The 23,624-nt window shown below is 42.7% G+C and overlaps 1 protein-coding gene across 2 annotated transcripts in view; it reads right to left on the bottom strand.

Annotated features, from left to right (window-relative positions):
* Positions 1 to 23,624, bottom strand: part of inpp5a (inositol polyphosphate-5-phosphatase A) — a 572,966-nt gene that overhangs the window by 126,704 nt on the left and 422,638 nt on the right. For both annotated transcript variants that reach the window (XM_033033641.1, XM_033033642.1), the window contains exons 7-8: positions 22,826 to 22,878; positions 18,676 to 18,795 (exon numbers count right to left, since the gene is read on the bottom strand). In XM_033033641.1, the coding sequence (XP_032889532.1) occupies positions 18,676 to 18,795; positions 22,826 to 22,878 (173 nt within the window). The remainder of the gene's footprint in view (positions 1 to 18,675; positions 18,796 to 22,825; positions 22,879 to 23,624) is intronic.

Genomic DNA, 23,624 nt, shown 5'->3' on the forward strand with positions numbered 1-23,624 from the left:
TTGACTGGACATAAAAGTTAAATGTCCCAATGTTGATCAAATTAACTTCAGCTATGTGACAATGGACTATATATGTGAGACAATAATGGCAGGGACAAAGAGCTGCTTTATGCCAAGATTTCACAGTTGTAATGTAAAATGTTGCAGTTGAACTAGGCCAGAGACATTCAAAAGGCAAACAGAGGAGTACTGTCACTTTTTAGAAATCCAGTTACACGGACCTGAATACGCAGGACAATTTCAGGAAGTTTCAATGGTTGGCACAGCAAAGAAAACAGTGATCCTGGATTGGACTGCGACCAGGATTATCACACAGAGCAAAATAAGGCACAGGTGAAAAGCAGCACGTTACTTTGCTAAATTAATTTTCCAAGTTTATAGACCGCTATCATTGTAAAATGGTTTTTAAAATATTTGAAAAATGTAGTTAAAAGCAAAATGCAGAAATTCGACTATAATATATATTTGCCATTTTATGCGTTCAGTCGTTCAAGCAGACTGTTACATTGAAGGCAGCATGACAGAGGTGCTTAAAATGCTGCCTTCAAGACTGTTTATGTACACTCTAACAGTGAGAAGCACTTTGGTGTTAAAATGCTGTTCTTGCGCACAAGTTTAAAGGCACAAGGAAAGACAATCGCTCCCTTTTGAATGGGGTTAAAGCTGCCCCCTGTTCATGCAGATAAGTGATTCAAAAGCCCAGCTTGAAACTGCTCTTGTGCGATTATCTGACACCACATAGCTACTGTAGCCCTGCTGGAAATGTAGCTCTACACTGCTTTTCAGAGAGATTAAAGTTGAAAAAGAGGTTTACACCATAGATGCTCTCACTTTCTCTCTCCTACTGTCGGCAGGAGTAGTGATGAACAATGGCCAAAGATGGTTCCCAAAACCTTCTGAATGGCTACACTGTTGGTGGCAGCATTCATTCAAACTCAGCCTAGTGTATTGTCCCCTCTATCAGTGGATCAGAATAGAGTTTGCTGGTGGCTGCCAAAAGGTTAGCTGCACTGATGAAAGGAGTTTCCCATTATTCACTGCTCTACAGAGCTTTCCCATTATGTCTCCCTGCCACTGTTCATGATGGAGGTCCGGATGTGTGGCTGGATGATCAGTCAGAATAATTGATTTGTGCAAATGAAGCCCACAATAGTTGCACAACATAAAATCTACTCTCCTCTAAGACAAATGAATTTGCCAGTTCTGGCACTGTCACAATCTAATGATATACATTACAAACTTTCAGGCCCAAAAGTGAAAAACACTACAAACTTCCCAGTACATTGTGGGAGGTCCTAACTGGGAGGCCATTTGTTAAAAGACAGCATCATGTTTTAAATCTGTCAATTAATCTTTTTACATTTGCTTCAACAATTTTACTTGGAAATACTTCCTGAAACAAATACATCGTTACACATTCTCTCAGGAAACAAGGAGATTGTCGTTCTGGATTTTTTCAAGTGAGTTAGATATAGCTCTTAGGTCTCACAGACACAAGAGATATGGGGAGAAAGCAGGAACAGGGTACTGATTTAGGATGATCAGCCATGATCATATTGAATGTCAGTGCTGGCTGGAAGCGCCAAATGGCCTACTCCTGCACCTATTGTCTATGTTTCTGCATCCCTCTACCTCAGTCATTACTTAATGACTGGAAGCTTCTATACAACTTGCACCACAATTTTACAACTGTCTGTCCTCTGCACCATGACCAAAGACTAATGTTGTGATTTCAGAGCTTTCTCTGGGATCAGGACAGCCAATACACAAATGATCACCGAGAGGAGACATTGTATGGCTGACTCATTAAACTGGAAAGCTGAATGTGAACACGGGGCTGTATACCAAATTGGCTTTAGATTCCCATTGATGGAAAACAGACGATTGTCTGGTCAGTTAATTTATTGTTTTTCAGTGCAAATCTTACCAGGTGTCTGGTACAAGTCTGCAGCGACAAGCCCATCTTGACATGCACCGGTAGTCTTTTGCTGTGGTGCAGTGGTAGAGATATTGCCTTACAGCACCAGAGACCCGGGTTTGATCCTGACTACGGGTGCTGTGTGTATCGAGTTTGTACATTCTCCCCATGACCCGCATAGGTCTTCTCTGAGATGTTCGGTTTCTTCCCACACTCCAAAGACTGGCTTAAAGTTTTCTATTTCTTGCTTTGTAAATGGAAGGCGTTACTCAGTGTGAGAAATATTTAGATAACAGAATCTAACAGGAATTGTATTCGTGTGCATATAATCTATATTACTAAAAGTCTGATTTTGACCACTTCCTGTTGTTCTGGATAGTGATTTTAGAAAAAAGCGCTGCCACTTACGGCTGTGATTGTTGGCCATCTTACTCCCTCTGTCCCCCTCCGCTGAGCAGGACAAGAGGATTTTTCCCATCGATTAAAAATAAAAGAGTTATTAGTGTTTAAAAAATGTTGAGAATCTCTCTCCTGAAGGCCACGCCCCTTCTGGAGTGACTATAATACCCAGAAGTGTTGAGTGCCTCAGTCAGTCTCTGCAAGATGGGGGAAGCGAGAGGGTCACGTCTCTCAGTCTGAGCTATGAATAACACTGAGCACATGTCTACTAAACTGTGAGTGGTTTTACTGACCTGTCAGTGCCCTTAATGTGGTTTGAAAATATAGTTTGGAAATGCTAAAGCTGTGTTGCCTTTGGTTTAGAATTCCTAAAGCTGTGTTGCCTTTGGTTTTGAAATGCTAAAGCTGTGTTGCCTTTAGTTTGGAAATGCTAAAGCTAAAGTTACCTTCCCTAATTAAAGTTGCCATGCCTAATTAAAGTTGCCTTGCCTTCTATATAATTAAAAGTCTAATCTTGACCATTTCCTGTTTGCGCTTTATATTGATTTTAGAAAAAACGCTACCACGTACGGCTGTGATTTTTGGCCATCTTACTCAGTCCCCCTCCGCTCATCAGGGGCCGAGAATTTTTACCATCGATGAAAAATAAAAGAGATATTAGTGTTTAAAAAATGTTGAGATTCTCTCTCTTGTCAATCATGCCATGAAGGCCATGCCCCTCCTGGTGGGAGGGGGGAGGGACTATAAAACCCAGAACTGTGGGCATGGCTCAGTCTCTGCAAGATGGAGGGAGAGGTCACGACTCACTGTCTTTAGTGGCCTTGCACCCTGCTTGAAATGGTATGAAACTGCACTTAAATTTGGTGGCTTTGCACCCTGCTTGAAGTGGTAAGAAACTGTACTTGAATTTGGTGGCCTTGCACCCTGCTTGAAATGGAATTTCAAGGAATAGCCATGAGTCAACTGCCAGCCCACCAGCTGTGAGTGAGTGAGCTGCCAGCACAACAGGCTTGAGTGACTGAGCCGCCAGCCCAAGAATCCATTCGGCCCACAATGTCTATACTAGCCCTCTGGAAACCAGTCCCTTCAGCCCACAACACCGATACTAGCGCTCCAGAAAGCCCCCCCCCCCCACCCCCACTGGCCACCAATATTGGAATTGGTGGAGAGGTGGAATATTGCGTTGGGGGACCAGCCCTCTCGTGTGATGCTGGGACCCAACGGGTCCTACTTAGTCTTGATATAAATATATTCCTCACAAGGCAAGGACATTTTCAATGTTTCTGACCAGGTCGATGGAGAACAGGCAAGTGGTCAAAAGTCCAGTCATTGCCAGTTACTCATCTTAACACCACTGGCTTTGATGTGGGAAAAAGTATATTAAAAAAATAAATGTTTATGAGTAAATTCTGGTGAAAGACTGGTTTAGGCTTGGCCTGAAGTTGTCATTAATGTCCTTCTTAGTGATACCAGGCCTTCTGACAGGAAAAGCTCTTCAGCTAATTATGTTCCAACAGAGTCGGGAAGGAAAATATGGCCTTGTAGTCTCTCAGGTTCCCCCCTAAGTAACAGACTCCACTGTATTGCACTGTGCCTAGTTACTCTCCATCTCGCCAACTAGTTGCTGAGCCCCTCTTGTTTGCGTGTGTAAAATATAGTCGGGACTTGCAGTAAAGCAGACTGAAACTTATGCAAGTGGGTCACTTGGTTCTTGCCCTGCAAATCCCTTTACCTATCTACTATGTACCTGCACCAAACCCAGTGAAACCCAATTTTCATTTGCATGTCAAATCTTGGTGATAACACAGAAGCATTAAACCAAATGCAATGTACATGTGATCAGAATGTTGTGATAACATTTCAGTTCATTTTCAATCCATAAATCAATGAAGATCGTGACCGTTTGTGCATCACATAATTGATCAATGTTTGAGTTGTGTTTTGTGCCTGTAATTGTTTTGTACATTGATGTCCGCGTGTGATCTGTGAAGAAAAACACAGGGGCAAGAGGACTACACTGCAACATGGTGAATCAACATTTAGTTTACATGTAGTGACTTTGATCCAGTTCAAACACAAATACCGTGAACAAGGAGCAAGTCAAAAACTAATCAAGCACCTGAAAACACACAGAATGGAAATCTCAAATTAAATCAGGAAATGCGTAAAATACGTAATCAGGCTGCATTTGTTGCAAGAGAATCAGAGCTCATGGTTCAGTTCAAAATATATCAGAATAAAGCCTAAAACTTACAACAAGCCAAAGAAATTTCCTTTATTATAGTATAATAATTGGGAAAAAATTAATATTAAAATTTTGGAAAAACCCAACGACCCCCACAATTAAAATGTGGATTATGGAGATGTCTGAGACCTTACACTTGGAAAAAATTAGACTTGTCTTAATTGACAAACCAGAATTATTTGCTAGAATATGGTCTCCATTTATTGATTTTCTGAAAGGGTAAATTGGTTCTTGCTTCACCAAGATTTGACATGCAAATGAAAATTGGGTTTCACTGGGTTTGGTGCAGGTACATAGTAGATAGTCACCTGGTGGCGGCGCGACTCGTTGCAGCGGCTCCTACAGCCTGTCTGTCTTTTTTTATTTTTTGTCTAGTTAAATGTAGTGTTTGGTGTTTTTTAAATACTGGTTTTTAAATGTGTATATGTGGGGGGCGGGGGGGGAGGGGGAAACCGTTTAAAATCTCTTCCCTGTCCGGGAGACCCGACCTTTTCCCTGTCGGGTCTCCGTTGTCGTTGGGGCCTAGCACCGTGGAGCGGCCTCCACCCTGAACGACCCGGGGGCTCGGGAGACTGTGCTGCGGACTACTCACCATCGTGGGGCTGGCCGGCCTCGGAGCGTGGGGAGCGGTGGTGACTCGCTGCTGCGACTCGACTCCTGGGGCTCGGAGGCTCCAGCAACGCAGCCGCAGGTCCGGTGGACTGGGACATCGGGAGCTCGCGGGTCCGGGGGGAGAGAGAGACCGCTTCCCGGAGCTCCCGCAACGCGACTTCTCCAGCCCGTGTCGCGGGGTTTGGAACGACCCGGAGCGGGGAAGTACATCACCCGGCACGGCTTCATGGCCGTGGGACATTACAGCGCCCGCCGGGGGCTCCAACTTCGAGACTTCTAGACCGGGAGCGGGGCCGTAAATCGCCCGGCACAGCCTAAAATGGCCGTGGGACTTATCATCGCCCGCCTGGGGCTTGGACATCGGGAGAGACATGGAGAGCAGGGGAGAGAAAATACTTTTGCCTTCCATCACAGTGGGTTCACTGTGATGGATGTTTGTGTGAACTTAATTGTGTGTATGTCTGTAGGACATTGTTTTTGTTTGTATGGCTGTGGAAACAAAATTTCGTTTGAGTCTCACTGGGGCTCAAATGACAATAAATTTGTATTGTATTGTATTGTATTGTATTGGTCCAGCACGGAAGCTTGACTGAAACTTGAATCCAGGATTGGATGAATAGTTACAATATATAATCTATGGACCTATCTCTAAAATTGTGTAATTGGTAATTTCTCTTATTTTTTTCTCTTTTTTCCCCCTCCTTTCTTTCTATAGCTATCTTTCAAAAAATGTATTAAAAAAATAAACAAATATAAGCTGTGTTAATATGTAATTGATAAACAAATTGTGTTTTGGTTATGACATGTATATGCTTCTAATAAAAATATTAAAGAAATATTAAAAATATATATTTCCACTATTTAAAAAAAATATTAATCAGGCACCTGACTGGCTGAGGAAAAGCCTGAACTGTACTCAAAGATTTGACAAACTCCATTAACTAACTCTAACTTCCAACTGGATGGAAGTAATTCGAATTATATTCTCTGGACAATTGGAATGTTATAGATCCATAGAGTCATAGAATCAAGCAGCACTGAAACAGGACCTTTGGCCCATCGTGTCCATCCTAATCATGTAATACCCATCCGTACTAATCCTGTCCACCAGCACTTGGTCCATAGCCTTCTGTGTCTTGATAATTCAAAGTACTCATCCATCTACTTTTTAAATGTTTTGTTATTCATTTAATTATTAATTTTTAATTATTAATTTTTAACTGTTAATTATTGGTCTTTTTAAGTATTTATTGCTCTCAGGTAGTGTCCACATTGTATTCTATGTATTTTCTGTCTGCGTTCATTTTGAATCTGTGGGTTTGTTGGTTGGGAGCTTCTGGACATCTGAATTTCCCTGAGGGGATCAATAAAGTATTTATTATTATTATTATTATTATTATTATTATTATTATTATTATTATTATTATTATTATTATTATTATTATTATTATTATTATTATTATTATTATTATTATTATTATTATTATTCCAAGGTGGGTTTGCTGCTTTCTGCATTACATCATTTTAAAATTAAAATAAATATTGGTAGAGTGGTAAAACAATTATGGAAATCCGATTCAAAACTTTGAAGACTGGTGCCAAATAATCGCCCCAATTATTTAAAAAAATGTCTTGTTGCAATTTTGCATTGGAACTGAAATAAACTTCCAAGGCAGTGGAGCTAATCCTTAAAGGGAAGGTGTTCAACCTTCCGAAACTACTCACCACAAGCAAGGCTACCTGACCTTCATAAGTTATAGGAGCAAAGTTAAGCCATTCGGCCCATCAAGACTACTACGCCATTCAATCATGGCTGATCTATCTATCTCTCCCTCTCAACCCCATTCTCCTGCCTTCTTCCCATAACCACTGACTACTCAAGAATCTATCTATCTCTGTCTTAAAAATATCCATTAACTTGGCCTGCACAGCCTCCTGTGACAATGAATTCCACAAAGTGTAATGACCTTCAATGCACGCACTGCAGAATGAAGATGATGCTTATGTTTCCACACATTCAGAGGCTGATCTGCAATCCTTCCTAAACTCGTTGATCAAAGTATATGAGAGGATGGATCCTGATACTGAGAACCCACAACCCTCAGTGGAGTCAGACATTGATGATGAAATCGCCATTGTCTTCAATGTGCTGTCGCAGTTTTTGGTTGATTGTGGAAAAAGAGTATTTGATGATAAAGACCTTAGACGTGGCACAGAACATATAGTGTTACAGGCAGCAGTGAGGCCTCTATTACTGGCTTTCCTGAACACCTTCGCTCAGTCCACCTGGGCCTACGTGATCTCCCGATTGCTAAACTCTTTAACTACCCCTCCCATTCCCACACTGACATTTCTGTCCTGGGCCTCCTCCACTGTCACGGTGAGGCCACATGCAAATTGGAGGAACAGCACCTCATATTTCGCTTTGGCAACTTACAACACAGCAGTATGGCTTTTGATTTCGCTAACTTCAAGTAACCCTTGCTTTCCCTCTCTCCGTCCCTCCCTCACCTTAGTTCTCGCTAGAATTTAGAAGATTGAGGGGGGATCTTATAGAAACTTACAAAATTCTTAAGGGGTTGGACAGGCTAGATGTAGGAAGATTGTTCCCGATGTTGGGGAAGTCCAGGACAAGGGGTCACAGTTTAAGGATAAAGGGGACCGAGATGAGAAAAACATTTTTCACACAGAGAGTGGTGAATCTGTGGGACTCTCTGCCACAGAAGGTAGTTGAGGCCAGTTCATTGGCTATATTTAAGAGGGATTTAGATGTGGCCCTTGTGGCTAAAGGGATCAGTGGGTATGGAGAGAAGGCAGGTACAGGATACCGAGTTGGATGATCAGCCATGATCATATTGAATGGCGGTGCAGGCTCGAAGGGCCGAATGGACTCCTCCTGCACCTAATTTCTATGTTTCTATGTTTGACTCATTTCAGTCCTGATTAATTTTACTGTTTGTATGCCTCGTTGTCAGCTTCCCCTCAGCCAACAATGAACCATTCTATATTTCCCTGACACTATCTGCTTTGATATGTCATTTCACACCTTGCCCTTCCATATCTCTAGTTTCCCTCTCACCTGACTCTCAGTCTCAAGAATGGTCTTGATCCGAAACATCACCCATTCCTTCTCTCCAGCGATGCTGCTGTCCCACTGGTGAATGTGTTGTCCAGCATTTTGTGTCTATTTTTTACACGCTACAGGGAGATGTACTTCTGAAAGAAGGCACCTGAACGGACTGTAAGCACCTTTGCTGTCTTTGCAAATTCTTTGAAATTTGTAGGCAGAATAAGCAAGCTTTGACCTCTCATAGTCCCTCATCCTCAGTATGGATGTCCAACATACACACATTTAACTTCATAAGGCAGGTCACATCATTCGCATGCCTGACGCAAACGTCCCAAAGCATATATGTAGGAAGGAGCTGCAGATGCTGGTTTAAATGGAAGATAGACACAAAATGCTGGAGCAACTCTGGAGGGAAGGAATGGGTGAGAGGGAGATACATAGATAAGGAAGTGACTTGTGTGAAAACAGGACAAAAGGGGTGGAGACCCATCCCTAAGCACAAGTTCTATTCTGAGTTCTGTTTTGAGTTGAGGTTACCAGGCAAACAGAGGAAAGATTGCTGATAGATTGAGGCAAAGAGTGAGATTTTCTGGGTCTTCACCTCTTGGAGTTCCTCCCTCACATCCACTACCTTGACTGCAGAAGAAGCAGATTCTGCAATTTCATCACAATTCCCACTAACTTGCTTTCTGAACCCCTTTGAGGACAATGAATCTTTCCTTCCTCTGGCTTCACAATTTGCAACTTCAATCCTTTAGTCTAACAACTCCTTTTCATCTCTGGCCTTTGTCCAACCACCTGTCCTCGTCTGTGTGTGACGTGCAGGCCCTTCGGCCAGAACGAAGGACCGGCGTGCCGTGGCCTGTAGAGGAAGCCACCAAGCCGGCCCCTGCTGGTCCTCCGAGATCCAGAGAACTGGAGAGGAGGAATTGAATTGAATACTTTCTTGTCACATGTGACGTCAAAGTGAAATTCTTTGGTTGCATACCCAAGTTATGCAAAGAGTCGCCCATAAAGGGCACCTACAAAGTTACAATGTACCCCACACCAGGTCCCCCTTTGTTCTCCCCCCATCACGGCGGTCCCCCCCCCCTCCTTTGTTCCTCCCCTCGGCAGTGACGTCCTCACTCCCACGTGGTCCGTCCTCGTCTGGTGTCATCATCGACCGCCACACCGTCTTCTCAATTAACGCCGGGTCCTCTCTGGACCCCTCCATGGCGCTGACCCAGGCCTCAGCCTTGGGCTCCGCAGACCCAGGGGCTGTTGGCCGCGGGCTTCGTCGAGGGAATTCGCGACAGCAGATGTAAAAACAAGGGCGGGTAAGAGAGGGAACCGGGATCTTACCTTCCAGCCCTCAAAGTCGGCTGAGTTGGGCTCCACTCCAGAAGACTGAGCATGGAGACGGGACGGGACATTAAAAATGACGCCAAAACCTGGCGATTCTAGCACGCAGCCTCAGTGGACTATTTCTGTGCAATTTCTACTAATCGGGGATTGGCAATACTCTACGGAACTGCATGCAAAAAACGATTTCACTGCACGTCTGTACATGTGATAACAAAGAACCATTGACCCATTGAACCTATTACCTGCCATGCTCTGCATCTGAAACAGGGAGGTCAGGGTCCCAACCAGAAATATCACCGATCCATGTTCTCCAGGGATGCCACCTCAGCCACTGAGTTACTCCAGCACTTTACATCTCCTTTTTGTGAACCAGCACATGCATTTCCTCACATCTCAGCAGATCTCAGGTGGTCAACTAACATGCATTCCCTGGTAAAGAAGGCACAACCACGGCTTTTCTCACTAAGATCACTCAGGAAAGTCAACTTGCCACAACAGCTGTTAGTGTCATTCTACCGTTGTGCCATTGAGAGTGTCCTGACACATGGCATCCTGGCATGGTACGGGAACAGTTCTGCCACTGACAAGAAGGCTCTGCAGAGAGTCATCAATACAGCCCAGAAGATCACCCACACACACCTGCCTGCCCTGGAAGAGATCAATAGCTCTCGTTGCCCGTGGAAGGCATCACGCATCCTAAAGGACTCATCTCATCCCGCACGTCACTTGTTCTCAGTAAAGCGTTACAGATCCATCAATTCACGCACCACAAGATTAACAAACAGTTTCCACCCCAAGGCCATCACCACTCTGAACTCTGCACTGAACACACACCCCCAACAGACAATATTTTATACTGCCACAACACTATACTGTGAAATATTGCACATTCTGACTTGACGATGTTTTTCTTGCCGTTTTTGTTATTTCCATTGTCGTTATTATTGACCTGTTACGTTGGAGCTTAGTGCGCCTGAAATTATGTTGTATGTATTTACAATGACAATAAAGTGCATTATTATTATTATTATTATTATTATTATTATTATTATTATTATTATTATTATTATTATTATTATTATTATTATTATTATTATTTCTACATGAACCTTCTCACATTCACCTTGGTTGCTTCTTACCAGTGCATCAGGTACTCAAGGTTCTCCAGCCTGAGTAGTCTCCCTTCAATTCCTTGATGCTTTCTGGGGTTCAACTATTAGAATTTGCATTCAACTAACCTTCTTGTCTCCCTGCAGGTGGCAGTCAGCCAACGAGGCAGTGGTCAGAGAAGAATACTGGCGTGATGTCAATGACAATGAGCGTAAAGGTCTTCCGGCACAAAGAGGAAGACTATCAAATACCGTGTTGAGCGATCTGGTCTCTATTAAGAGAACTGTTGCTGTGCTCCACCTGCAGGGTCTCTGAAGGTGTTGCACAATTTTGTGTCTTTGACCGTTTCCTTCAGTGGATTGTACGTGCTGGCCAGCATGTCGTGGCACCGAGTGTTATCCATCTGCACCGATGACGCAGTTGAAGTCCCGAGCCAGAACGACCGACTGAGACATTACCAGTGAGGTATAGACATTGATTAGCCTTAGCAGAGTATTTTGGTACATTGTATCCACTTTGAGGGGACACATGCTAAACACCTCTTGGACTTCAGTGATTGAGAAGAAGCCACCCCACAGCAGAATACCCAGGTCGGAAGCACAACAATCGTTGCCCTCCATCCCACGGCAGCCTGTGGCATCGCCATCGCAACCCCCTCCAATAGCTGCATTTGTGCTGTCATGCAGTCTTGTGTAACAGCCACACCTGTCTTGACCTTTGCAAAGTATTCCAAGTCAGTCACATATAGTGCAGTGTGCTTCACTCCGCGCTCATTAGCCAATGAGACCTTCGCATCCATAGCTTATAGATTTGTTGGAGTTCACAATCAGTTGTTATAGTCAGTTGTTAACCCCATGAAGATGACATCTGAGTTCTGATTTTTCCCTTCCACTTGTTTTTTCTGGTGGCCATGCCGTGCCAGTCCGGTTTCACCCAGGCTGGTGATATCGATGTTGATGACAATAGCAAAGCCTGGGCTACGGCAGTGGACTCCGCATTTGGGTTTGCCATTTCTGGGATTGTCCATAAGAATCCTGACATTCCAGGTCCCGAACTTCATCCAGAGATGTGAGAGCTGCCTGACTGTGATTAATTCTAATGTGGAGGTAACTGGTGTGCATCAGCTACTGCAAGGTCCTGGACCAGGGGTGAGGATGTTTACTTTTAGTTTAGAGATACAGTGTGGAAATTGTCCTTTGCCCACCGAGTACACACTGATCTTCAATCACATATTCATACTAATTCTGTTATTCCACTTTCTCACTCCTCAAACATTCGGGGCAATTTTACAGATGGCAACTAACCTGCAAAACCACATGTTTTGGGAGGAAATTGGAGCCACCAGTCAAAACACGCACAGTCACAGAGAGAACATGCAAACACAACGTAGACAGCGCCTAAGGTCAGGATCGAACCCAGGTCTCTGGCGTTGTGATACAGCAGCTACTATACCAGCTGCACCACTGTGACGTCCTCGGATGTCCAAGATGCCAAGATGATCGGCGAGCAGGTTCCGGCGAGCATTTCCCACTCAAAGTCTAGCTGGCAGCCAAAGTAAAAACATCGCCTATCCATCTCCTTAAGATGGGTCTCAACCCGAAACGCCACTTATTCCTTTTCACCAGAGATGCTGTCTAACCCGGTGCGCTACTCCAGCTTTTTGTGTCTATCTTTGGTTTAAACCAGCATCTGCAGTTCCTTCCTACACAGAAACAAACAGCTGTTGAACAGACTGCATGAAACACCGTATGTACGAACAAGCGAATGAGGAGCACAAGTCAACCACTTGGTTCATCAAACCTATTCTCACACTCAGTGGCATCATGGCTGATGTGACTGTAATCTCAACTATACATTTGCTACCCTGCCCAATAACCTCTCACTGCTTTTCTCATCGATCCTACAAACATCAGATACTAAAAGTAGACAAAAAAATGCTGGAGAAAAAAACGGGTGAGGCAGCATATATGGAGGGAAGGAATTGGCGTTGTTTTGGGTCGAGACCCTTCTTCAGACTCTAAAGCCCTGAGATCTAGGAAATAGAGATGTTCTGTCTGTAATTGGGCAAAGACAATGTTTAACCAGTCCAGACAAAATTACTATGGTAGGAAGGAACTGCAGATGTTGGTTTAAACCAAAGATAGACACAAACAGCTGGAGTAACTCAGCGGGACAGGCAGCATCTCTGGAGCGAAGGAATGGATGACATTTCGGGTCGAGACCAGTCTGAAGGAATCTCATTTCCCACTCAAAAGCTGGCTGGCAGCCAAATAGGAAACATCACCTATCCATCTCCTCCAGAGATGCTGCTTGACCCTTTGAATTACTCCAACGCTTTACGTTTTTTGTTGGGTGGTGGGGCTGAATCTAATACCAGCATTCCCCAAATATGGCATCTCCGGAATAATACTCTGCAATTTTTTATTTCAAATTTAATTTTCTGTATAAAAAATATCTGGCGGAAATAGAAAGCTATCAGTACATGCCAGCAAACCAGAAGAGGACTGTGTATCACACCATGGCCAAGTGGATGGAGCACCGATACCAAAGGTGTGGCTGCAATTAGGAGACTGAAAAATCTTCCTTGACAGCACAATTAATCTTTATGACAACCAGGAGCACTGTAGGAAGCATCTATCTCTTCAAGCCAGCAGCACGAGCCTCCATTTCATGGACAGCTTGGAAGCTGCAGATAAATTTATGTCAAGGACAAGAGTTAGCTAAGAGATGCTCCATTGAAATATGCAATATTACTCTCCATGCCAGGATACATGCATCACATTAGCCACCATTGAAGTAATGTCAGACTTTTCACACAGAGTTGTGAGTCTGTGGAATTCCCTGCCTCAGAGGGCGATGGAGGCCAGTTCTCTTGGTGCTTTCAAGAGAGAGTTAGATAGAGCTCTTAAAGAGAGCGGAGTCAAGGGATATGGGGCGAAGGCAGGAACGAGGTACTGATTGTGGATGATCAGTCTTAATCACATTGAATGGCGGTGCTGGCTCAAAGGGCCAAATGGCCTACTCCTGCACCTATTGTCTATTGTCTAAGCCACATGTGCAACAGTGATAGAGTGTGGAAACAGGCCCACGTCGGCCAATTTGTGCCAGCTACACTAGTCCCACCAGCCCGCGTTTGGTCCATATCCCGCTAAACCTGTCCTATCCATGTACCTGTCTTACTGTTTCTTAAATGTTGGGATAGTTCCAGCCTCAACTACCTCCTCTGGCAGCTTGTTCCATACACCCATACACAGGATTGTGTGAAAAAGTTCTCCCTCAGATTTCTATTAAATCTTTTCCCCTTCACCTTAAACCTATGTCCCCTGGTCCTCGATTCACCTACTCTGGGCAAGAGACTCTATGCATCTACCTGATCTATTCCTCTCATGATCTTATACACATCGATAAGATCACCCCTCATCCTCCTGTGCTCCAAGGAATAGGGTCCTAGCCTCCTCAACCTCTCCCTATAGCTCAGACCTTCTAGCCCTGGCAACATCCTCGCAAATCTTCTCTGTACCCTTTCCAGCTTTTTGAGAGGCTAAACTACTGCCACAGCCACAACATCGACCGACCACCAACCACTGGTGGGTTAGATGCTGAGACCAGAGGAGGAAAGTAAGGTCGAATATGTAACGATTTTTGAGTGAATCGTAGCAACAGGAGTAAAGAAACTGGTACTGATAGAAAGAGTGACACACGAGGTACCCCAAGTTAAAACTCGTGGTAATAACTTCTGATTAACGTAGCTGTGACGTCGGAACTCGTGGACGCAACTTAGAGTTTTGTGGCGCTACAGGCAGGTACCCGTGAAACTTGTCAACTCTTGAAAAAAATCAAACATGTTTAAAGTTTTCCACAAGTCAAATTTACTCTTGTGGTTAAGAATTGAAACATTTTAACTCGTTGTAAGAACGTAGTGGCCCGTGCGTTTACCTTAGTGTATCGTGAGTCTACCGTGGGAACTCTTTAACTCAGCGGGCACGCAGCATTAAGTTCACAACACGCGAGGATTATGTGTGTCATGTATTCGTGTGAATGAAGCGTGTTGGTGGGCAGGCAGTGTGTAAAAGGCAAGCAAGATGGATAACAATGCCATGGGACAAACTCCAGAGCTGCTGCCTGGCCCGGTCCGCTGAGTTCCCTGTGGGTAAGTTGAAACTTTGTTTTTGTTTATTAATCTGCAGAGTACCAAGTCGCAGATAGACAATATAAGATGGAGTAACTCAGCGGGCCGGGCCAGGCAGCAGCTCTGGAGAGAAGGAATAGGTGACGTTATTGGGTCGAGACCCTTCTTGTCCTTTTCTCCAGAGATTCTGTCTGTCCCGCTGAGTTACTTTTTCTCTCTCCTCGTGGGTTTAAACCAGCATCTGCAGTTCCCTCCCACACGCTTCAACACTACAGGAGAGCCCGGTGTGGGGACTCGACCCAGTCACGGGACGGCCGCTTCTTGCTCAGGCTTCAGGAAGCCGGTACAATGGAGAGGTACGAGGCTGCCATGGTCCTTGGAGCATTCGGGAATGCCATGGGCTATTGTAACGTTACACGTCACGGGTGCAACAAAGCTGGATTCAAGCTGACCGAGTCTGATTTATCAGCAGAGATAGACATAATGGCTTGAAAACCATTTCAGTGGAGGGCTCCATTCAATACGCTCATGCACATGGCGACCGTCGAAGCTTTGGTTAGTGGTGAGTTTTCTATTCTCGAGTCCTATTCTTTAATGTTTATGTATGACTCCAGTTTGGCCCATGGTATTGTTATCCATCTTACACGCTGCCCGCCCACCAACACGCTTCATTCACACGAATACATGACACACATAACCCTCGCGTGTTGTGAACTATGCTGGCACTAAAGTAGAAATAAACGCTTGGGGTATCACTGCTCCAGTGCTGCCCACCTCTTGCTTCGAGCGACTCTCTAACAACTTGCAATTTTTAACATGCGACATTATCCATCGCATTTTCTGTTTAGTTTCACAAGCTCTCGGGAACGCTCACCATTCATGAAAGCGCCAAATGCGCAAGCATCCCGTTTAAAATCTTGCGGTTGTTATTAAATCGAATTTCGCAACGAATTTGCAGCCCCCTCGGTCTAACTTGTTCATGCCAAGCTAGGTCCTTCCTGGACGGCTTGGGTTGCATGAAGAAGGTGGATAGGCTTGAGTTTTTGTTCTCTTTGCAGTACAGGAGGCTGAGGGATGACCTCGTCTCACATTTGGTCTCTATTCCTCTAAACCTCTCATACCCACCAGGTTTCTGCAGAGTCTACAGTACAGCAAGGCTTGTGTTCCATGCAATATTTCCGCCACCATCTCCCACTACCCTGGTAGTTACTCAAGAGTAACTCGGGAGAGGAACTTACTCAAGAGTAACTCGGGAGAGGAACTTTAGTAACTCTGGAGACGAACTTGCAACATCGCAGAAAACGGCAAACTTGTCATACCCGTGGGAACTCGGTTAAACTCTTGATCATACACTTGGGATCTCGTACACAACCACGAGTCTTTCACTCGGGGTACCTTGTGGGTCAGCTCCTACCGTGAGACAGGGCTTTTATGTGACAAACTCTTATGGCCTCTTACGTTGCAAGTGCACCAAATCGAGTATGTACACACAGTTTCAACTTGCTTCTCTATCTTAGGAGATCAAATCAAAAGCAGTAATCTATTTTAGTGCATTTCCTAAACACAATGGTAGGAATGATTATTAAATGTTATTTGAGATTACAAATTATTATACATTATAAATACTACAATAAATTAACCTATTACTTTATCAATAAAAATGCCTCAATTAAAATAGCAGAAAATGTTAAAGTCCCTTAAATATATAGAAAATTAACAATAGTAATTCCTTTTCAGTAATCCCTTAAATTAAGAACATAGGGGATATAGAATTTAGGAAATGGTAAAATATGGCTGTGGGGAAGGCAATTTTATCAAAGCTTTTACAGAACGACCAATCTAAAAGATCTGCATGGAAAACCTTAAGTAGATTATAGCCTAATGGCTATAAAATAGCATTTTTATAGCTTACCAGTTTTCGGTTAAGCACAGCAAAAACAGCTGTGGTGAAACATTCAGGTTTGATTACATCTGATCTGTTAATTTTACATCTGTTAAATTCATCATTGCTTTATTATTGTAATCACTATTGTTCCATTAAACTTAAATATTTCCAAGTTGCATTCAAGCAATGCTTCAAATTGCAGATTAATATAAAGACTGTAGTTATTGATGTTTGGACTAATCTTACTGTACTGCTGTCAGGAAACAAGGTATAGTTGGGAAAGGGGCTGTGGAGAGGGAGAGGGCAGTGATACTGGATAGGGCCCAAGAGTGGGCACAGATATTGCAATGCCAGGAGTCACTGATGGTGCAGAAGCCTGCTCCCATGGGGCGAGGTCATACTCAACGCTGACACAGATGATATGTCAAAGATAACAGTGTGCACTCTGCACTTTTTCTTTCCTCTGCTGCATTCTCACAGGAATGCCTGGAAACAGATTAATTCCTGGGAGAAGAAATAGTTGTGTGAAACCTCTTTGGCTCGTTTGAAAAAGGGCGGTGAGGTGGCGCAGCGGTTAGTTGCTGCTTGACAGCTTACAGACCGCGGTTCGATCCTGACCACGGCTGCTGTCTGTACAGAGTGTGTACATTCTCCCCGTGACTTTCCCCCGTGAGCTCTGGTCTCCACCCGCATTCCAAGACGTACAGGTTTGTAAGTTAATTGACTTTGGTAAAAATTATAAATTGCCCCTAGTGTGTAGGATAGTTCTAGTGTATGAAGATCGCTGGTCAGCGCAGGCTCGATGGGCCGAAGGGCTTGTTTCTGCACTGTATTTCTACACAAAACTAACCTCTGGTCATCAAGAAGCTCTGGTCATCACCTGTTATATGTTTTGCAGATTTTAACAATATCAAATAAATTAAGAAACAGCAAACAAAGCACAAGACAGTTGAAAACAATCAGCAATCAACCTGCAATTAGTTGATAATTATTTCAAAGCTGCTGGTGAGGGTCTTTCTTCAAACAGAATATGTTCAAACATGTTTGGTTAAGCAACAGGGTTGAGTGGAACATAAAACTCCAGAGTGGAACCAATGGTGTTGTCCATGTGGCACACTGACTGACATTATAGTCTACTGACTCCAGAATAAATCTGAAGGCATTTGCACGTTAATTTTCTCATGATATAATGCTCAGTGTACCTTTCACCACAATTATCTTAAACATTGGTTATCTCTTGGAAACCCGGACAGCAAACACAACATAATCCAGCCTCTCTTCCAAATAATTCAGCCGTTGTCATCTCTTAGTTGGGAATTTGTGCATTGTACATTCATTACATTTTAAAGATCAAATCCTGACAAAGGGACAATATCATCAAGATCAACTGTTGTAAACTTTTATTTTTATTTTGAAGATAGATGCATAATTTCAAACGAAGGATATATGTCCGACCAGTGCATTTTCAATGTCATTTACATCACCGTGTCATGGGTTTGTCAGCAACGAGGTGCATACAGCAACTATATCTTAGGAATTAAAGACCTCTTTAATGTGAATATCTCGGACTGGACCTGAACCTGTTACCAATGCAAACCAACAATGTCAAATAAATTTTTTCTAGTGCTGACCACCAAATTTAGAAAAAGTATCTTAAAAAACAAACTGCTGGAGGAACTCAGTGGGTCAGGCAGCACCTGTAGGGGGAAATGGCCAGTGGGCAGTTTCGGTCGAGACTCTTCCGATGCAAAGGAAGGGTCTCCATTCCTCTCAGTGCAGAAGAAGGGTCTTCTTGCCCTGAAACGTTGACTGTTCATTTCCCTCTATAGATGATGCCTGACATGCCGAGTTCCTTCGGCACTTTGTTTTCTGCTCCAGGCTCCATCATTTGCAGTCTTTTGTGTCTCCAAATAATTTTCCAAAGCAGTAGCGAAAAATATAAAGTAGATATATTGCTTACCTATCGAGCACATAAGTGAGAGCTTTCTGTCGGGTGCCTGAGTAGACAGATGGGCTTGTTTCCCAAGCAATTAAATTGGAAGCATCATGGAAAAGATGAATGTTCACCAAGTCAAAGGCACTGTCAAGAAAATAACCATCACACAAGTGAATCATCATGCAAGTGCTCTTATGATCATGACAGAATTTATAAAATTGTGCTCTCCCATATCAAACTGCCATAACCAGAGCCTTATAAAAACATTTCGCTTCTCAGATCATGCCCTTTATAGATGCTCGGATTAATTACGCTGGTGAATAAAATAATAAAACTCGGTCGATAATAACGCTCGGCTATTTTGCCTGACAATATTCATATTTGCTTACTAAGCACGCCGTCCTTTTAATGGGGAATTGCTTTTAAACAATACAATGTAAGTAAACTCTGATATCTATCACCTTGCAGATGGAACCTCATTATACCTGTCAGCCCACACCTTATGTATTGAATGTTATTGCCATCTAATCCATGAAAACTAAATAATGCACCCTTGTGTATATGCTTTAGAGAGTGGTTTCACAAAAGAATGACACACTCATAAAAATGTCAATTTCATACATTAGTTTATTAAGTGTTATTAAAAATCTGTAAAATTGAACTTCATTATTTTAAGTGTTTTATAGCCTACATTCAAAAGCGCTCTGAGATTTATGGAAATTGAGGTGAGTTTTGCACAAAAATATAAAATAAGAAAAGCATTTTTAATGGATCGGAAAAGGACATTTTGTTTAGTTTAGTTTAAAAATATGTATGGAAACAACCTATTGGTCCATTGAGTCCATGCCGACCATCGACCATGGTTCACACTAGTTCTGTGCTATCCCACTTTCTTATTCACTCCCTACACGTTAGGGGCAAGCACGAGTCATCAGCTGAGAGAATGCCCCTACTTGCAGTGTGACCACAGTTGATCTATATAGTAAGTCCAAACCAGGCAAATATTAGAGCGTAGAGTTTAGAGAGATGCAGCATAGAAACTCTTCGGCCCACTGAGTCCACGTCGACCATCGATCACCCGTTCCCACTAGTTATCCCACAGCACACTACGGCAATTTACACAGGCCAATTAAATACAAACCCACACGTCTTTGGGATGTGGGAGGAAACTGGAGTACCCGGTAAAATAGTCAGAGGGAGAACATGCAAACTTCGGTTGGATACTGAAGTTAATTGGTGAAGAGTGGAGGTGCTTAGATCTCTCTAATAATTTTTTTTTAAATCTGTAAAAATGATAGCTACAGATCACGTTTCTAGAACACACATATTGATACAATGTGTCGTTTGTTGCAGGCCACTGATAAAACATAGGCATAATTAATTATATTTTCACACAAATTAACTCAGAGGCAACAAAATGATCAGACCACATTTTGTGGTACATGTGCATCAGGAAAAGGAGACACAATATTCTAAGTATACTTTGGAACATGTGCAATGACAATGACCCACAGAGCTGTCATTAATTCCCATTTGGTACATGCACCATATCTTGTGGTCATTTAGGTTGGAAGGTCTCTTGCCTCTGACCTGCATGGAGTTAATCGATCTCAATTGAACTAATGGTGGGGGATTATAAATGGCCTTGATTTTACTGCACTGGCAGTGGGAGAAATAAAGAGAGAGTATCAACAAAGTGCCCCTGCTGGAATGTAGATGTGTGTATATATTAGGTAAGGATCATACTGTAAATGGATCCCTCACCTTCGTCACCTCTGTATTCTGTAGTTCTGCTCTTGCTCTCCCTCCTCCCAGGTGGAAAAAGAAAAGACATCTGAGATGTCCTCTTTCTTCAGTAAACATTGTCCCCCCCCCCCCCCCTCTCATAAATGGATTGCTCACCCATATATTCAGAGTCTATGTTTGATGTTGAAGGCTCAATGTCAATATATACATTCTGCGTGTCAACAGTGGCTTGCTTTGCCGCTTCCGACAGCAATTTTGAGTCAAACACATAATACATGGACCTGTTAGAGGTTGCAGATTAAACTTCCGTGGAGGATGTTAATGAAAGAGCTGGGTTATTATAACCGTAAGGTCTTTTATTTTTACGATGTATTCCCACAATTTCACCATTCTTTCACTATTTTTAACTACTTGTTGTGGTGTGATTTGAACTTGACTGTCAGTCTGATGCCATAAATGCCTACTCTTCCAAAATGTCCATCAGTTGTGGACATGATGGCCTGTGTTAACTTTGATGGGAGTTTGGTGCAGCGCCTATAACCAACATTCAGTTGTTTTTGTCAACTTTTCGTTGGAGTTACAATTGGAGGCTGCGATAAATTCTTGGTAATTCAGAGCTGCTACCATCAGGAGGGGCGAAGTGGAAAGAATGGAAAAGTGGCTAAATTATGTTTTTCCCCCCTCACATATGATGTACACTGACTTTGTTAGCATTTGAATTGAACAGTCATTTCATAGTGTGTTGGCATTTCTACCAATCCTGATCAATTGAGATAAGTTTTCCAGAAATGACCTAAAAAGTAAAGGATTGCACTGTGGCGCAGCGGTAGAGTTGCTGCCTAACAGCGCTTGCAGTGCCGGAGACCCTGGTTCGATCCCGACTACGGGTGCTGTCTGTATGGATTTTGTACGTTCTCCCTGTGACCGCATGGGTTTTCTCCAAGATCTTCGCACTCCAAAGACGTAGGGGTATGTAGGTAATTTGGCTTGATAAATGTGAAAATTGTCCCTAGTTTGTGTAGGATAGTGTTAATATGCGGGTTGGCACGAACCCGGTGGGCCGAAGGACCTGTTTCCATGGTGTAGCTCTAAACTAAAATCATATGCTAAATATTCCCCAGAATTAAATAATACTCAAAATGTATTCCCATTAATTTAAATTCATAGGAATCTGAGGTTTCTAGTCCAGTCTAGAAAAAGACAACATTATCGGCTGATCTTCAGCTGTGGTCTCTGTTGGACATAAGCATGTGTGCACCGAGTTGGAATGGCATTACATTTGATAAACATTTGTGATACAAAACTGAAGAAAAAGTATTTAACTACACTCACGTAGGGAAGCAAAACAGAAGTTTGAGGAAGACAAATGGAAAATGGTGAGAAAATGGGAAAAATGGGAAAAAGATACAACTGAACACCAATCTGTTCAAGCACCATTCTCTTCCACTTCCTTCATCGTGTGTTAGTAGATGGATGGCGGAATTTTATATCAATTATACTTGGCAAGATGATCCAAAATGTTCATCTGGAAATGGTAGACGAGGAATAGCTAAGGAAGGAGTTATTTTGGTTCAATCTAACTTCTCCTGAAAAATCAGTCCCACAGTTATAATATATCGCTATTGTTCCAGGTTCAGTGGGCTGAATGGCCCAGGCTTTCAACTAATCTCTCTGCAAAACTTCAGTGTTTCAGGGAGGGAAATATTATCCAGCTGGAGGGACAGGTTTGTGTGTGTGTGTGAGAGAGAGAGATAGAGAGAGGGAAAACACAGAATCTAAAGGCCTAGCTGTTAGATATTAATAGCAGGGAAAACAGGACATTGTAATAAAACAGAACACAGTATTGTAATATCAAATCTAACACAAGAAAGCAAAATGGAAAAATCTCAGAAACACTTCGCAGAGTAGGCAGTGTCTGCGAAGAAAGAAATAGTGTCAATAGTTTAAATCAATAGATCATCTTAAAACACTCTCCCCAGATGCCAGCTGACCTGTTGGGTGCTCTGGCCTTTTCTATTTCTGCTTCATTTTTTAAAATATCTGCAGTGTTTTGCTTCATTCACATACGAAAAGCAGCTTGGAGATTTTTAAAGCCACTGCGCAGTTTAAAAAAGTTTCAAGCATTAATTCAGAAAAATAAACTTTAGTGGGTTTGCTCACTGAAAATTGTGCAATTGAATCAATGTATACCAAATACATAAATTGCAATGTTAAAAAAAAAAAACAGAAATACTATGTAAAATTTTGCCCAAGGCTGGTGGATCAATCTCAAAATCAGTTTCAAGGACATATGGGGAACCAAGTGACAGTGGATTGACTGACAAAGGTCATGGTGTCAAATCATGTCTTGACCCAATTTGCACTCAATCTGCCGTTAAATACATTTCAAATTAGTGCAAAAGTTAAAAATAAAAGCACAGGAACGTACCAATCAGTGACACTCCATCGTGTTCTGATGAAACCTTTTCTGGACCACTTACACTATTAATAAAAAAAACACAATGAAGATGTCAATTTTACATTGCACGTGAACCAGAGTACAATCTTCACAGTGTGGCAACAGAGCCTGAATAGTAGAAACAAGCTTGTTCTCTTTCCAAAAAAATCTGTAGCTATCAAAGATATTGTACACGTCATTTATAACACGGGCATAGTGGAAGACTATCAAATTGCAGCGGAAAATTACTGAGCCAGAAAAGAAAAGGCATTTGATTTATTTCTGTGGTAATAATTTATCTTTGGTTATAAATCACTGTAATCACACGCAGTTCATTCCAATAGATGGAAGGAAAGTAACAGCTCGGCAAATAAATTAATCACACTACACTCGCTACACTTAGAGAAGATGCAACTGCAACATATCTCAACACAAACATTTACACAAAACTGACAAGAAAAGGGGAGACTCATTTTGTACTGTCAAAATATTGTGCATTATTCCAGAATTCTGCCAGATTTCAGGTCCGCCTAACCATGAAATTCACAGCACATTGGGCACCTGGTTTATCCTGGAGCACTTAAAGGTCAAAATTCAAAATATTTACATGCACCATGCTCCATGTAAGAGAAGCAAACAAATTCAAGAGGAGAGCCCGAGATGCTTTACCAATTGCCGATAAGCGCTGAAGAACAAATCCGTGCAATAATGGCAATTTAGTGCCATCAATTGGATGCTGAAAGCATTTTCCTTTACAACAAACTCGTGCTCAGAGGATCACATGAATGTT

This window comes from Amblyraja radiata, chromosome 15, assembly GCF_010909765.2.
Source record: "Amblyraja radiata isolate CabotCenter1 chromosome 15, sAmbRad1.1.pri, whole genome shotgun sequence".
NCBI classification, from domain to species: Eukaryota; Metazoa; Chordata; class Chondrichthyes; order Rajiformes; family Rajidae; genus Amblyraja; species Amblyraja radiata.